The sequence below is a fragment of the Ambystoma mexicanum genome, chromosome 13, assembly GCF_040938575.1.
Source record: "Ambystoma mexicanum isolate Mex_15411 chromosome 13, UKY_AmexF1_1, whole genome shotgun sequence".
NCBI lineage: Eukaryota > Metazoa > Chordata > Amphibia > Caudata > Ambystomatidae > Ambystoma > Ambystoma mexicanum.
Window position 1 is genome coordinate 739,622,812 of NC_090938.1, and position 17,116 is coordinate 739,639,927.

At 50.7% G+C, this 17,116-nt stretch overlaps 1 protein-coding gene across 1 annotated transcript in view; it reads left to right on the plus strand.

Moving 5' to 3' along the window:
- The first annotated feature begins 3,884 nt into the window (after positions 1–3,884).
- Positions 3,885–17,116, plus strand: part of PRRT1 (proline rich transmembrane protein 1) — a 227,036-nt gene continuing 213,804 nt past the window's right edge. The window contains exon 1 of the mRNA XM_069635023.1: positions 3,885–4,532. Coding sequence (XP_069491124.1) covers positions 4,514–4,532 — 19 coding nt within the window. The 5' untranslated portion in view covers positions 3,885–4,513. The remainder of the gene's footprint in view (positions 4,533–17,116) is intronic.

The following is a 17,116-nucleotide window of genomic DNA, read 5'->3' on the forward strand; positions in this document are numbered from 1 at the left end:
TGTGAGGAATGTGTTCTTAGTAGATCTGCGATAACCACTGAGGTACAATGCACCTGGGTGGTATTCATATTAGTCCCTTCAATTATCTCTACAAAGTCCGAATCGTTGGTACCTAATACTCTCCGAGACGGAATTTGTTGCTGCAAATTAAGGACTACCAAACAACTGATTAACTGGTCCTTTGTATTGGAATATATACTGGCTATAACCAGAATTTTTGAGTCGGTCAGTACTTCAGGGTTACTTGAGCCTCTGATTGACAATATAGTCTCTTTGGTGTTCCTATTAGCCGTTTTAGATACACTTGCCTTGGGTTCCGGGGTGGAGCATCTGTCCAATACAGTTGCAATGCTTGTTTCTGGATCAGAGAATTCTACATTAGTCACCTTATCCTCTTGGTTGCTCTCCTGCTGTTCTTTCAACAGCCATTTAGTCAAGGTGCTTGCCTTCTTCGCCTCACGCCTCCTCCTCCCACTAGCCTTTTTCTTTGTACGTTGACTAGATCTGTGCAATGGAGCAACATCATTCAACTCAACGTTCACAGTAACCTTTTTCCCTTCAGTATAGGATTTCTCGGTTTGCTTTTTGCTGCAATTTCAACCGGCGTTGCTGTTTGCGACTGATAAATAGCTCTGATTTTTCAGAGCCGTCTGAGTCGACCGTTGAGATATCAGGAGCCTTTCGTGTATCTGTTACTGTTGCCTCAGAAAAGTTAGCCGCAGTCACAGGATAGCCTTGCTCATCCTGGTATCCCTGTTGATCGTCCAATGGATTAAGGCCGTCTAAGGACAACATAGATTCAATCTTCTGTAGGGACACTCCTTGATGGCCAATTTCTTCAATCAGTCTTCCCATTAGTTTAAGGAGAATATTCAAGACAAATTGCATAGTAGTGTTGGCCGTCATAAGATCGACTGAGGACTCCCCACTCTGATTTGTTTCTTCTACATCTGATGAATCACCATTAAGGAGGGGAGTGGTACTCCGCCTAGTACCGGTAACAGAAGAGGCTGGTTAAAATAGTTGCCGTTATGAACTCACTGGAGATCTAAATTTCAATTCCTAATAATGTACCTCCAAGTAGCAATCGCTCTTCTCACCAAGCCACAACGCCAAACCGCCTTACACTTGTTAGAGCACTTGCTCTGAGAGCGTGCGCATGAGTACGCAGGGACTGATTTTGTAGTCAGCATGCCCAAATAGGTGGAGTCAATTCTTCAGAGACTTTGAAACAATATATCCAAAAGTCTTGGGGGGAAAAGTACAGCCGATGCTGCCAAACCGTCCTCGTACTTGTTAGAGCACTTGCTCTGAGCGTGCAGAAACTGATTTTGTAGTGAGCAGGTCCAAGTAGGTGGAGTCAGCGCTTCAGCAAAGTTGAAACAATATATCCAAAAGTCTCTGGGAAAAGTCTAGCTGATGCCGCCAAACAGTCCTTACACTTGTTAGAGCACTTGCTCTGAGCGTTCCTCTTCTTAGTGTTTATCTCTCATCCTAGCCCTTGACGTAATCAGTCATCCTAGCCCCAGTCCCTCATCCTCTTAGACCCTCATTCTTGTCTCTCATCCTAGTCCCTCCTCCTAGTCTCTTATCCTAGTATCCTTCCCTAAATACAGTCCCAATATCTGTCATATTTCTAGTCAGTCTCTGAGGCCCAGTCCCCTTCTGCACTGCTTAATGTGCCTTTTCTTTTTGTTGCCGTCCACATGGCTTACTTTGTCACTCTATATTTCTTTCTTGTGCTCTTTCCTTTGCTCTCACTGGGGAGAGCGCTGCCATATTGGGTGGAAATGGTGCAAGAAAATGTTGAAGGCAAAATGAAACCCCTGGGCCTTCACATGGATCAGTGTGTGGGGTATGCCTGCGTTTTGCAACTCGGATCTCGCTTACGTGGAGGGTTTGTGGTGTACAAACAACTTACAATCTGTTACTAAGAATGAAACTTTCCGGCAAGCCGTGAGTAGACGATTTGTCTCAGTTGTCCCAGAGCTTATTGGTAAGTCATGAATGCTGCTCAAATAAAAGTAGGCATGTTGGATCTTCTTCACATTGGTTTACATGCATGTTGATGCCCTCTTGACATGGGCATGGCTTGTAAACTGGTTCTGGGTGTTGGCACAGCTTTATATTCTCATCTTGCTGCAAATGATCGTTATCGAGCAATATATGCCCTCCTATGCCTGGTTGGTCTCCTATATCACGTATGACTGTATTGTATTTCGGAGTCGTACGTTCTTTTTAGCCCTTTAGTAAACGGATTGCGAGGTGTTGCACCGTTACCTTGGGCATTGTTTACACCCCTCTGTAATTGGGGGTTACAGTTTTTTGTGCATTATTGATGATGCTACGACAGGTGCAGTGCAGAGATCAAAATAATGTTATGGGCACCCTTGCAAGCTGCAGGCTTTGTGCCTCAGCTGCTGCCTTAAAATATAATAAGTATTTAATCAGCCAGCAGCGGGTAACTGCTGACCTAATAATTGTCACACGATGACCAGCATTTAGCTTGCATGTTCTTTCAGCTGGGCCACAAAGACCTCCATCTCAGCCCAGGGACCTCATATCTCCAGCCCGAAAAACTCTACACTGGCTCCTGGTAGATAGATGCAAGGATCAAATTCAAATCCATTTGCATCTTTCATAAGGCTGTCTGGGGCCAGGGACCGCTCTACCTCCAACTTGCTCTCACTAAATACTCTCCCTCCATATCTTTACGTTCCTCCGGCACCAACTCTCTGCGTGTCAAAAGTGATTCGCTAAACAGCGAGCTGGTGGATGATCTCGGTCCTCGGCTGGCTCCCTCCTATGGAACAGCCTCCACCTTCCGCTTTGTCTTGATCCGGATCTCCTCAAATTCCGGAAGCTCCTTAAGACTTTCCTTTTCACCTCCTCCTTCCCCCCCATCCTCCCTTTGCCATACTCCACTGTCACTGAGATTGGAGACCAGGGCCTTTATGTGCCCACCTGGGTCTTGGCCTCCCACCCCCAATCGCCTTCAGTCTCCGCCAACTCACAGCACTTGCCTTAGGCGCCCACTGGGCTGTGGTATCACAGGCTTGCACTTTCATTGGCAGTCGACCACTCTCGCCAAGTGACCTCCACCAGTCACTTAACAACTTGCAACTTACTCCCTAGCACTTCCCTCCCTGTTACCCCCCTCCCCCCTCTACTCTCTCTTCACTTTCATGCTCTGAATGCTCACAAGGCCTAGTACAGGGGTCTGCAGCCTTCAGCTCTCCAGATGTTTTGGACTACAACTCTCACGATCTTTCACTATTGATTGTCTTGGCTAGGTTTGATGGGAGATGTAGTCCAAAACATCTGGAGAGCCAAAGGTTGCAGACCTCTGGCCTAGTAGGACCGGCTTTCTCTGTCATTGTTATATTTGCCTTTCATTCCCCATGTTCCCTCCCTGTTGCCCTGTGGGCGGGCGCTTTGAAACACAATTGACTTGATGTATAAGCGCCTTACAAGTGCACAATAAATACAATTAAATAAAAATGGCTGTAAATGTACAATGTAGCTATCAACTGCAAAAAACACAAACTACTGGCTTTGTCCTTGCTGGTTTGTGGTGGGGTTTGGAGCGATGAAAATCAACTGACTTTGACAGTGCGTTACTGTGCCAGAGGGACCTACAGGGATATGGCAACACTGGCCCCATGTGCACTGTAGAATGGTAGCCCTTTCCTCCCACCCTTTAATTGCCCTACGAGGCTGCCCTCGCCTTCCCAGGGTCGCACAGGCCTTTTCCAGGCATCCATTGTTGGCCTGCGCCTTTAAAGACCTCCTTTTCCCCTCTCTGCCATATATCCTGGATATTGGTTGGATGGGGGAAGGAGGGGGTGGAGGGTACAGTACCAAGTGAGGGATTTGGGGGGGGGGTCTGCCTCGCCAATACAGAAGCAGCAGCAGCAGCACAGAGCGCAGAGCTTAGAGGCGTCATCGATTCCGGGTTCTAGAAACGCTCCTGTCACATCAGATCAGACCAGACCCATGCACGGCGGCCGGCAGGTGACCCCCCCACCTTCAGATAAAAGGCACCCCCCCCCTCTCCGCTCGCCCAACGAGGACGGGGGAGGGGACTCCTGGCCACCAATGGTAGAGGGGGCACCGGCTGGGCAGTAGAGTGGGCATCACCTGGCCCAGATAGGTGCGTGCGAAGTGAGCGTGGACTGGAGAGGACGGCGTAGCACCTTCTGGCGAGGGAGGGGGGCGAGCGCACGGACTCTCGAGGGCAAAACCTTTATGAATGGTAGAGGCTACCGACCACCAGGAAGGATGCTGGAGGGTACCGACAGTACGACCCGCAAAGGGCATCACCAGTACCAAGTGTAAGGGGTGTCGCCAGGACGAATGCTAGAGAGCCCCTCCGAAAGAGGGGAGCGCTGACATCTACCGCCAAAGAGAAGGACCGGAGGACCCCCCCCCCCCCCCCCCCCCCAACACCTGCCCCCGGAGAGGCTGAGGGGGAGAAGCAGTCTTCCCACGCCCCCCGCAGACACCGCTAGCCATGTCTTCGGAAAAAACAGGTAAGCGCCCCCCCCCTCTGAGTGGTGTAATTCACACGCCAAGTGTCGAATAGGGTGGGCGGGGGGCAGTGATACCAGGGTGCACCATGGAGGAGGTGCCCTTGGCATCCGGGGGCATCCTTCGCAGGTGCTCAAAGCATTTTGGGAGGCGGTAGGGGAGAGACTCCGAGGAGGACCCTGTGGGGGAGGGGGGAGCGCTGTGCCACCCCTGATGCCATGATGGCACAGTTGCTTCTGCGTTAAGACCATCTCCATGGCGCTCCATTTTATTCCGGGGGGGGGGAGGGCAGGTCGGGTGTGTGCGGGCCTTTCTTTCTCTATGCCATCGTCTCTCGCCTGTAAATAGACCGCGTCCTTTTTTTTATCGTTCCCGAATTGCTCGCCGCGCGCATCACGCCGCTTTGTCGCGGGCGATAAGCCTTTCTGTTCTTACCCCTCCCCCTTCCAGCTGTTATTAATCGATCGCCCCAGGGGGTGTGGGGGCGATGCTGATGTTGTCATTTCTACATGTTGGGGTAAGCAGAAGAGGTACCGCTTGCATTGTTCCCAGGGCGCTTGGCACGTCATTCATTCCGCTCCAAGTGGCCCACATTCCGCGCCCCCATTTACCGATCGCTTCATGTGTGCTGCAATCCGACTGCACATGGGGTGCGGGGGGCGGGGGGGGGGCTCGAGGATGTGGAATCATGCCCCGACCCCAAGAGGGAAGCCTAGTCGAGTCTATTGCCCTGCTGCTTTGTCTGTAAATAAACATGTATCCCCCCCAGCCCCCAAATACCCAGCATACTCATGCAGGATACCGTGTGCAAGCTGGGGGGGATGGGTGGGGGGCGGTGGATCTCTGTGGCGTGTGATGGTGAATATACTGACTGGCCTTTAGGATACTGCGTGCATGTGTACAGAAATGGGGGTTCTGAGCTTGATGGCTCTGCAGGGTACCGTGTGCATACTGGGGGGTACTGTGAATGATGGCTCTGCAGGGTACCGTGTGCATACTGGGGGGTACTGTGAATGATGGTTCTGCAGGGTACCGTGTGCATAGTGGGGGTACTGTGAATGATGGTTCTGCAGGGTACCGTGTGCATACTGGGGGGTACTGTGAATGATGGCTCTGCAGGGTACCGTGTGCATACTGGGGGGTACTGTGAATGATGGTTCTGCAGGGTACCGTGTGCATACTGGGGGGTACTGTGAATGATGGTTCTGCAGGGTACCGTGTGCATGGAGGGGGTGGGTACTGTGAATGATGGTTCTGCAGGGTACCGTGTGCATACTGGGGGGTACTGTGAATGATGGTTCTGCAGGGTACCGTGTGCATATAGGGGGGGGTACTGTGAATGATGGTTCTGCAGGGTACCGTGTGCATACTGGGGGGTACTGTGAATGATGGTTCTGCAGGGTACCGTGTGCAAGCTGGGGGGGATGGGTGGGGGGCGGTGGATCTCTGTGGCGTGTGATGGTGAATATACTGACTGGCCTTTAGGATACTGCGTGCATGTGTACAGAAATGGGGGTTCTGAGCTTGATGGCTCTGCAGGGTACCGTGTGCATACTGGGGGGTACTGTGAATGATGGCTCTGCAGGGTACCGTGTGCATACTGGGGGGTACTGTGAATGATGGTTCTGCAGGGTACCGTGTGCATACTGGGGGTACTGTGAATGATGGTTCTGCAGGGTACCGTGTGCATACTGGGGGGTACTGTGAATGATGGCTCTGCAGGGTACCGTGTGCATACTGGGGGGTACTGTGAATGATGGTTCTGCAGGGTACCGTGTGCATACTGGGGGGTACTGTGAATGATGGTTCTGCAGGGTACCGTGTGCATGGAGGGGGTGGGTACTGTGAATGATGGTTCTGCAGGGTACCGTGTGCATACTGGGGGGTACTGTGAATGATGGTTCTGCAGGGTACCGTGTGCATATAGGGGGGGTACTGTGAATGATGGTTCTGCAGGGTACCGTGTGCATACTGGGGGGTACTGTGAATGATGGTTCTGCAGGGTACCGTGTGCAAGCTGGGTGGGGGGCGGTGGATCTCTGTGGCGTGTGATGGTGAATATACTGACTGGCCTTTAGGATACTGCGTGCATGTGTACAGAAATGGGGGTTCTGAGCTTGATGGCTCTGCAGGGTACCGTGTGCATATAGGGGGGTTACTGTGAATGATGGTTCTGCAGGGTACCGTGTGCATGGAGGGGGTAATGTGAATGATGGTTCTGCAGGGTAAATGTGCATATTGGGGGGTACTGTGAATGATGGTTCTGCAGGGTACCGTGTGCATGGAGGGGGTAATGTGAATGATTGTTCTGCAGGGTACCGTGTGCATGGAGGGGGTAATGTGAATGATGGTTCTGCAGGGTACCGTGTGCATACTGGGGGGTACTGTGAATGATGGTTCTGCAGGGTACCGTGTGCATACTGGGGGGTACTGTGAATGATGGTTCTGCAGGGTACCGTGTGCATACTGGGGGGTACTGTGAATGATGGTTCTGCAGGGTACCGTGTGCATGGAGGGGGTAATGTGAATGATGGTTCTGCAGGGTATCGTGTGCATACTGGGGGGTACTGTGAATGATGGTTCTGCAGGGTACCGTGTGCATACTGGGGGGTACTGTGAATGATGGTTCTGCAGGGTACCGTGTGCATGGAGGGGGTGGGTACTGTGAATGATGGTTCTGCAGGGTACCGTGTGCATATAGGGGGTGGGTACTGTGAATGATGGTTCTGCAGGGTACCGTGTGCATGGAGGGGGTAATGTGAATGATGGTTCTGCAGGGTACCGTGTGCATACTGGGGGGTACTGTGAATGATGGTTCTGCAGCGTACCGTGTGCATACTGGGGGGTACTGTGAATGATGGTTCTGCAGCGTACCGTGTGCATACTGGGGGGTACTGTGAATGATGGTTCTGCAGGGTACCGTGTGCATACTGGGGGGTACTGTGAATGATGGTTCTGCAGGGTACCGTGTGCATAGAGGGGGGTACTGTGAATGATGGTTCTGCAGGGTACCGTGTGCATACAGGGGGTACTGTGAATGATGGTTCTGCAGGGTACCGTGTGCATGGAGGGGGTGGGTACTGTGAATGATGGTTCTGCAGGGTACCGTGTGCATATAGGGGGTGGGTACTGTGAATGATGGTTCTGCAGGGTACCGTGTGCATGGAGGGGGTAATGTGAATGATGGTTCTGCAGGGTACCGTGTGCATACTGGGGGGTACTGTGAATGATGGTTCTGCAGGGTACCGTGTGCATACTGGGGGGTACTGTGAATGATGGTTCTGCAGGGTACCGTGTGCATACTGGGGGGTACTGTGAATGATGGTTCTGCAGGGTACCGTGTGCATGGAGGGGGTAATGTGAATGATGGTTCTGCAGGGTATCGTGTGCATACTGGGGGGTACTGTGAATGATGGTTCTGCAGGGTACCGTGTGCATACTGGGGGGTACTGTGAATGATGGTTCTGCAGGGTACCGTGTGCATGGAGGGGGTGGGTACTGTGAATGATGGTTCTGCAGGGTACCGTGTGCATATAGGGGGTGGGTACTGTGAATGATGGTTCTGCAGGGTACCGTGTGCATGGAGGGGGTAATGTGAATGATGGTTCTGCAGGGTACCGTGTGCATACTGGGGGGTACTGTGAATGATGGTTCTGCAGCGTACCGTGTGCATACTGGGGGGTACTGTGAATGATGGTTCTGCAGCGTACCGTGTGCATACTGGGGGGTACTGTGAATGATGGTTCTGCAGGGTACCGTGTGCATAGGGGGGTGGGTACTGTGAATGATGGTTCTGCAGGGTACCGTGTGCATACTGAGGGGTACTGTGAATGATGGTTCTGCAGGGTACCGTGTGCATGGAGTGGGTACTGTGAATGATGGTTCTGCAGGGTACCGTGTGCATACTGGGGGGGTACATGGTTGATGGTTCTACAGGGTACTGTGTGCATGGAGGGGGTGGGTACTGTGAATGATGGCTCTGCAGGGTACCGTGTGCATGGAGGGGGTAATGTGAATGATGGTTCTGCAGGGTACCGTGTGCATACTGGGGGGTACTGTGAATGATGGTTCCGCAGGGTACCGTGTGCATAGGGGGGTGGGTACTGTGACTGATGGTTCTGCAGGGTACCGTGTGCATAGTGAGGGGTACTGTGAATGATGGTTCTGCAGGGTACCGTGAGCATGGAGGGGGTACTGTGAATGATGGTTCTGCAGGGTACCATGTGCATACTGGGGGGTACATGGTTGATGGTTCTACAGGGTACTGTGTGCATGGAGGGGGTACTGTGAATGATGGTTCTGCAGGGTACCGTGTGCATACTGGGGGGGTACTGTGAATGATGGTTCTGCAGGGTACCGTGTGCATACAGGGGGGTACTGTGAATGATGGTTCTGCAGGGTACCGTGTGCATACAGGGGGGGTACTGTGAATGATGGTTCTACAGGGTACTGTGTGCATGGAGGGGGTGGGTACTGTGAATGATGGTTCTGCAGGGTACCGTGTGCATAGGGGGGTGGGTACTGTGAATGATGGTTCTGTAGGGTACCGTGTGCATACTGGGGGGTACTGTGAATGATGGTCTGCAGGGTACCGTGTGCATAGGGGGGTGTGTATTGTGAATGATGGTTCTGCAGGGTACCGTGTGCATACTGAGGGGTACTGTGAATGATGGTTCTGCAGGGTACCGTGTGCATACTGGGGGGTACATGGTTGATGGTTCTACAGGGTACTGTGTGCATGGCGGGGGTACTGTGAATGATGGTTCTGCAGGGTACTGTGTGCATAGGGGGGTGGGTACTGTGAATGACAGTTCTGCAGGTACTGTGTGCATATTGGGGGGTTACTGTGAATGATGGTTCTGCAGGGTACCGTGTGCATGGAGGGGGTAATGTGAATGATGGTTCTGCAGGGTAAATGTGCATATTGGGGGGTACTGTGAATGATGGTTCTGCAGGGTACCGTGTGCATGGAGGGGGTAATGTGAATGATTGTTCTGCAGGGTACCGTGTGCATGGAGGGGGTAATGTGAATGATGGTTCTGCAGGGTACCGTGTGCATACTGGGGGGTACTGTGAATGATGGTTCTGCAGGGTACCGTGTGCATACTGGGGGGTACTGTGAATGATGGTTCTGCAGGGTACCGTGTGCATACTGGGGGGTACTGTGAATGATGGTTCTGCAGGGTACCGTGTGCATGGAGGGGGTAATGTGAATGATGGTTCTGCAGGGTATCGTGTGCATACTGGGGGGTACTGTGAATGATGGTTCTGCAGGGTACCGTGTGCATACTGGGGGGTACTGTGAATGATGGTTCTGCAGGGTACCGTGTGCATGGAGGGGGTGGGTACTGTGAATGATGGTTCTGCAGGGTACCGTGTGCATATAGGGGGTGGGTACTGTGAATGATGGTTCTGCAGGGTACCGTGTGCATGGAGGGGGTAATGTGAATGATGGTTCTGCAGGGTACCGTGTGCATACTGGGGGGTACTGTGAATGATGGTTCTGCAGCGTACCGTGTGCATACTGGGGGGTACTGTGAATGATGGTTCTGCAGCGTACCGTGTGCATACTGGGGGGTACTGTGAATGATGGTTCTGCAGGGCACCGTGTGCATACTGGGGGGTACTGTGAATGATGGTTCTGCAGGGTACCGTGTGCATAGAGGGGGGTACTGTGAATGATGGTTCTGCAGGGTACCGTGTGCATACAGGGGGTACTGTGAATGATGGTTCTGCAGGGTACCGTGTGCATGGAGGGGGTGGGTACTGTGAATGATGGTTCTGCAGGGTACCGTGTGCATATAGGGGGTGGGTACTGTGAATGATGGTTCTGCAGGGTACCGTGTGCATGGAGGGGGTAATGTGAATGATGGTTCTGCAGGGTACCGTGTGCATACTGGGGGGTACTGTGAATGATGGTTCTGCAGGGTACCGTGTGCATACTGGGGGGTACTGTGAATGATGGTTCTGCAGGGTACCGTGTGCATACTGGGGGGTACTGTGAATGATGGTTCTGCAGGGTACCGTGTGCATGGAGGGGGTAATGTGAATGATGGTTCTGCAGGGTATCGTGTGCATACTGGGGGGTACTGTGAATGATGGTTCTGCAGGGTACCGTGTGCATACTGGGGGGTACTGTGAATGATGGTTCTGCAGGGTACCGTGTGCATGGAGGGGGTGGGTACTGTGAATGATGGTTCTGCAGGGTACCGTGTGCATATAGGGGGTGGGTACTGTGAATGATGGTTCTGCAGGGTACCGTGTGCATGGAGGGGGTAATGTGAATGATGGTTCTGCAGGGTACCGTGTGCATACTGGGGGGTACTGTGAATGATGGTTCTGCAGCGTACCGTGTGCATACTGGGGGGTACTGTGAATGATGGTTCTGCAGCGTACCGTGTGCATACTGGGGGGTACTGTGAATGATGGTTCTGCAGGGTACCGTGTGCATAGGGGGGTGGGTACTGTGAATGATGGTTCTGCAGGGTACCGTGTGCATACTGAGGGGTACTGTGAATGATGGTTCTGCAGGGTACCGTGTGCATGGAGTGGGTACTGTGAATGATGGTTCTGCAGGGTACCGTGTGCATACTGGGGGGGTACATGGTTGATGGTTCTACAGGGTACTGTGTGCATGGAGGGGGTGGGTACTGTGAATGATGGCTCTGCAGGGTACCGTGTGCATGGAGGGGGTAATGTGAATGATGGTTCTGCAGGGTACCGTGTGCATACTGGGGGGTACTGTGAATGATGGTTCCGCAGGGTACCGTGTGCATAGGGGGGTGGGTACTGTGACTGATGGTTCTGCAGGGTACCGTGTGCATAGTGAGGGGTACTGTGAATGATGGTTCTGCAGGGTACCGTGAGCATGGAGGGGGTACTGTGAATGATGGTTCTGCAGGGTACCATGTGCATACTGGGGGGTACATGGTTGATGGTTCTACAGGGTACTGTGTGCATGGAGGGGGTACTGTGAATGATGGTTCTGCAGGGTACCGTGTGCATACTGGGGGGGTACTGTGAATGATGGTTCTGCAGGGTACCGTGTGCATACAGGGGGGTACTGTGAATGATGGTTCTGCAGGGTACCGTGTGCATACAGGGGGGTACTGTGAATGATGGTTCTACAGGGTACTGTGTGCATGGAGGGGGTGGGTACTGTGAATGATGGTTCTGCAGGGTACCGTGTGCATAGGGGGGTGGGTACTGTGAATGATGGTTCTGTAGGGTACCGTGTGCATACTGGGGGGTACTGTGAATGATGGTCTGCAGGGTACCGTGTGCATAGGGGGGTGTGTATTGTGAATGATGGTTCTGCAGGGTACCGTGTGCATACTGAGGGGTACTGTGAATGATGGTTCTGCAGGGTACCGTGTGCATACTGGGGGGTACATGGTTGATGGTTCTACAGGGTACTGTGTGCATGGCGGGGGTACTGTGAATGATGGTTCTGCAGGGTACTGTGTGCATAGGGGGGTGGGTACTGTGAATGATGGTTCTGCAGGGTACCGTGTGCATACTGGGGGGTACTGTGAATGATGGTTCTGCAGGGTACCGTGTGCATAGGGGGGTGGGTATTGTGAATGATGGTTCTGCAGGGTACCGTGTGCATACTGAGGGGTACTGTGAATGATGTTCCTGCAGGGTACTGTGTGCATGGAGGGGGTACTGTGAATGTTTCTGCAGGGTACCGTGTGCATACTGGGGGTACTGAGAATGAGGGTTCTGCAGGGTACTGTGTGCATACTGGGGGGTACTGTGAATGTTGTTTCCACAGGTACCGTGTGCATACTGGGGGTACTGTAGGGTACTGTGTGCATACTGGAGGGTACTGAGAATGATGGTTCTGCAGGGTATCATGTGCATGCAGGGGGGTACTGTGAATGATGTTTCTGCAGGGTACCGTGTGCATACTGTGAATGATGGTTCTGCAGGGTACCGTGTGCATACTGGGGGGTACTGTGAATTATAGTTCTGCAGGGTACCATATGCATACTGGGGGGGTACTGTGAATGATGTTTCTGCAGGGTACCGTGTGCATATTGCGAATGATGGTTCTGCAGGGTACCGTGTGCATACTGGGGGGTATTGTGAATGATGGTTCTGCAGGGTACCGTGAGCATACTGGGGGTACTGTGAATGATGTTTCTGCAGAGTACCGTGTGCATACTGGGGGGTATTGAGAATGATGGTTCTGTAGGGTACTGTGTGCATATGGCAGGTACTGTGAATGATGGTTCTGCAGGGTACTGTGTGCATACTGGGGGTACTGTGAATGATTGTTCTACAGGGTACCATGATCATGTTGGGGGTACTATGAATGATGGTTCTGCAGGGTACTGTGTGCATACTGAAGGGTACTGTGAATGATGGTTCTGCAGGGTACTGTGTGCATACTGAAGGGTACTGTGAATGATGGTTCTGCAGAGTACCGTGTGCATACTGGGGGGTATTGAGAATGATGGTTCTGTAGGGTACTGTGTGCATATGGCAGGTACTGTGAATGATGGTTCTGCAGGGTACTGTGTGCATACTGGGGGGTATTGAGAATGATGGTTCTGTAGGGTACTGTGTGCATATGGCAGGTACTGTGAATGATGGTTCTACAGGGTACCATGATCATGTTGGGGGTACTATGAATGATGGTTCTGCAGGGTACTGTGTGCATACTGAAGGGTACTGTGAATGATGTTTCTGCAGAGTACCGTGTGCATACTGGGGGGTATTGAGAATGATGGTTCTGTAGGGTACTGTGTGCATATGGCAGGTACTGTGAATGATGGTTCTGCAGGGTACTGTGTGCATACTGGGGGTACTGTGAATGATTGTTCTACAGGGTACCATGATCATGTTGGGGGTACTATGAATGATGTTTCTGCAGAGTACCGTGTGCATGGAGGTGGTAATGTGAATGATGGTTCTGCAGGTTACCGTGTGCATACTGGGGGGTACTGTGAATGATGGTTCTGCAGGGTACCGTGTGCATAGGGGGGTGGGTACTGTGAATGATGGTTCTGCAGGGTACCGTGTGCATAGGGGGGTGGGTACTGTGAATGATGGTTCTGCAGGGTACCGTGTGCATACTGGGGGGTACTGTGAATGATGGTTCTGCAGGGTACCGTGTGCATAGGGGGGTGGGTATTGTGAATGATGGTTCTACAGAGTACCGTATGCATACTGAGGGGTACTGTGAATGATGTTTCTGCAGGGTACCGTGTGCATGGAGGGGGTAATGTGAATGATGGTTCTGCAGGTTACCGTGTGCATACTGGGGGGTACATGGTTGATGATTCTGCAGGGTACCGTGTGCATAGGGGGGTGGGTACTGTGAATGATGGTTCTGCAGGGTACCGTGTGCATACTGAAGGGTACTGTGAATGATGGTTCTGCAGGGTACCGTGTGCATACTGGGGGGTACTGTGAATGATGTTTCTGCAGAGTACCGTGTGCATACTGGGGGGTATTGAGAACGATGGTTCTGTAGGGTACCATGTGCATACGGCAGGTACTGTGAATGGTGGTTCTGCAGGGTACTGTGTGCATACGGGAGGGTACTGTGAATGATGGTTCTGCAGGGTACCGTGTGCATACTGGGGGATACTGTGCATGATGGTTCTGCAAGTATCATGCACATACAGTAGGGGTACTCTGAATGATGGTTCTGCAGGGTAATGCATACATACTGTGGGTGTACAGTGATTAATGGTTCTGCAGGGTACCGTGTGCATACTGGGGGGTACTGTGAATGATGGTTCTGCAGGGTACCGTGTGCATACTGGGGGGTACTGTGAATAATGGTTCTGCAGGGTACCATGTGCATACTGGGGGGTACTGTGAAGGATGGTTCTGCAGGGTACCGTGTGCATACTGGGGGGTACTGTGAAGGATGGTTCTGCAGGGTACCGTGTGCATACTGGGGGGTACTGTGAAGGATGGTTCTGCAGGGTATTGTGTGCATACTGCGGGGTACTGTGAAGGATGGTTCTGCAGGGTATTGTGTGCATACTGGGGGTACTTTCACTTCATAAGCATTAGATAATGAGATGTTATAATGCATTTTGTATATTGTATCTTTTTAAATGCAAATAAACTAGTTAAAAATAATTTTAAATAACCCTGAGAAAGGAAAGGACATTTTGTGTTTTGGTTGTTGCATCAGGCCCTCTGCAATAAGGGACTGTCATTGCGAGAAAGACTTTGGCGGAAGGCCCTGATGTCTATCTGTTGAACTGTTACCTCGTGCTCAAGAAGCCAGAGTGTGTGCAAAGCACACACGTGCCACCTTGTCCCGTGCTGAAAACTTGGGGAAGGGAAGCTAACTGCTCAACTATCCTGACAAATTTCTTGAACACTTTCTTTTTGAATACATTGTTATCTCACACCGTTTGGTATTTAGAAGTAAGGATTGGCAATAGGTTTTTTAGTATAGGCCCATTTATTTTGACAGACTTCACTAGGTTCTGCATTATTATTATTTGATGGTCGTAGCTTGCTCCCATCTTTAGATTTAGGTTTAGATAAGTGTTCTACCAACCCACTCAAGTTCAATATACACCCTTGAACTGTGATCACTTGTGTCTTTGTTCACTGTTTGATACCATGCCTTCCTTACATGTGGTCTCAGGAGAGGTATGTGATTCAACTGACAAAAATTGAAAATCCATGCTGATAATCGTCGTACCACCAGAAGGAGAACATAGGATTATTAAACTCCTGAAGTCTGATGGAATATACACCATAAAAGAGACCTTGTCTTCCCAGCTTCACAAGATTTGTATTTCAAAACCCAGGTATTGTTAGATACCCCTTCGCTCTCTCACTATAAAATCCAACAATGGGATCGAATAGTCTTAAAACTAAGACCCGCCCACATCTTCATTACACCTAGTGCCCTGCATCGTCTTTCCCCAAACCTTTCCTTTTCGATACCAGACTAGTTTCAGTTCCTGGCCAATCAGGTGCAGAGATCAACCCACCCAGATATTCACCTCCATCAGGGTCAAGTTCAGAGGAGTCAGACGTCTTCAAAACCCTTTGGGAGGTTGAGATCCTTAGACCCATACTACCTCGAGGGATACTACAACCTTGTCAGGAGGGTGAAGATCTCGGGAACTTCTTTTGGAATTTTGAGTGATTAGCTGAGCAATTGGGGTGGAAAGAAAATCTAAAAAATATATTTGGGACCTCTGTTGAAAGGCGAGCTACAAACCGCCTAACAACTACTTAACATTGCCCTCAGAGTTACCTTTATATCTATAAAAGAGGTACTTTTTAAAAAGAGTAGGACAAACCTGTAACTTCTATCGACAGAAAAGAAGAGCTATTAAATTAAACTCAGGGAAAGCCCCCTCGAATTAGGGGAACAAATTAAGAACACGGTAGCCCTTTGGATTAACAAGACCGTGGAAGAATTGATCGAAATGAGCATTGTAGAGCAATTCGCTAATTCTCAACCTCCTTTTTTACAAAAAGCAGTATTACAGCTAAACCAACCTACCCTAGTTATGGCTATTGTCACTGCCCAAAATCACTCGGACGCAGCAAAACATTTTCACTCTATAGACGGAGGTGAAGAACGGAAGGATCACAAACCCACATAACGTTCGCAAACCCAGGAACTAGACAGAGGGCTCCCCAAACACAAAGAGTGGACCCCGAAAGAAAGAATAGAACTCAGAAGACCATACCCGAAGGGTAACGAGGAAAGCAGGAGAGAAGAATTCAAAGGGATTAAACCATCACCCCCTATTTGTTTCTTATGCAAAGAAACTGGCCATTTGGCTTGACATTGCCATAAACATGTAAAAAAAAGAGCTGGTTATAGGAAACAGGGTGTCTCAGAGGGGACGAGTGGGAAGAAACAGAAGCTGATCTAGAAACCTTCAGCTTATGTATATGCCAATCTCAAACTGACTTTACTTATGAAAAAGCCCTAGTAAATGGTAAACTAGTAAAGGCGCTAATTGATTCAGGCAGCAAACAGACCACCATAAGGGCTGATTTGGTAACAATGGCAGACCTAGAAAATGCAAGCCTATTCAGAGTCAAATGTGTACACTGAGATAATGAAATCTACCCCAAGGTGCCTATGTACATTAACATCAGGGGTGAATCACGGCTGGTATCATCCACCATTATTCCTGGACTTATTGAAGAAGCCATTGTGGGAAGAGACGTTCCTGCATTTTCTACTCTCTTAAAAGATATCCCAAATTCCCCTAGAGAGTTTGTACCTCAGGATTGTTGGCAACCTGACTGTTGCTCCCAAACCTTTCTGGTGTGGGAGTGGATGGAAACCGAATCTCAGGATCCTACCATTCGCCAAGAGATACCTTTCAAACCTCAGGAATACCTAATAACACAATCACCACCACGATCCCAATTTGTAGGATGCATTCGGGAGACAAACACTAACACTCCGCCCTTTCTGGAATGGAGGAAAAGAAACATATGGAATATACGCAAAAATCCCTTGATACCTTTTCCCCTTGTTCTCTCCAAGACCCACAAAAAGGAGGACCTTGGAAAAGACCAAGTGTATCAACATCGCATATGGGAAGGGTATGTGAGAAACCAGAAGCTGTCT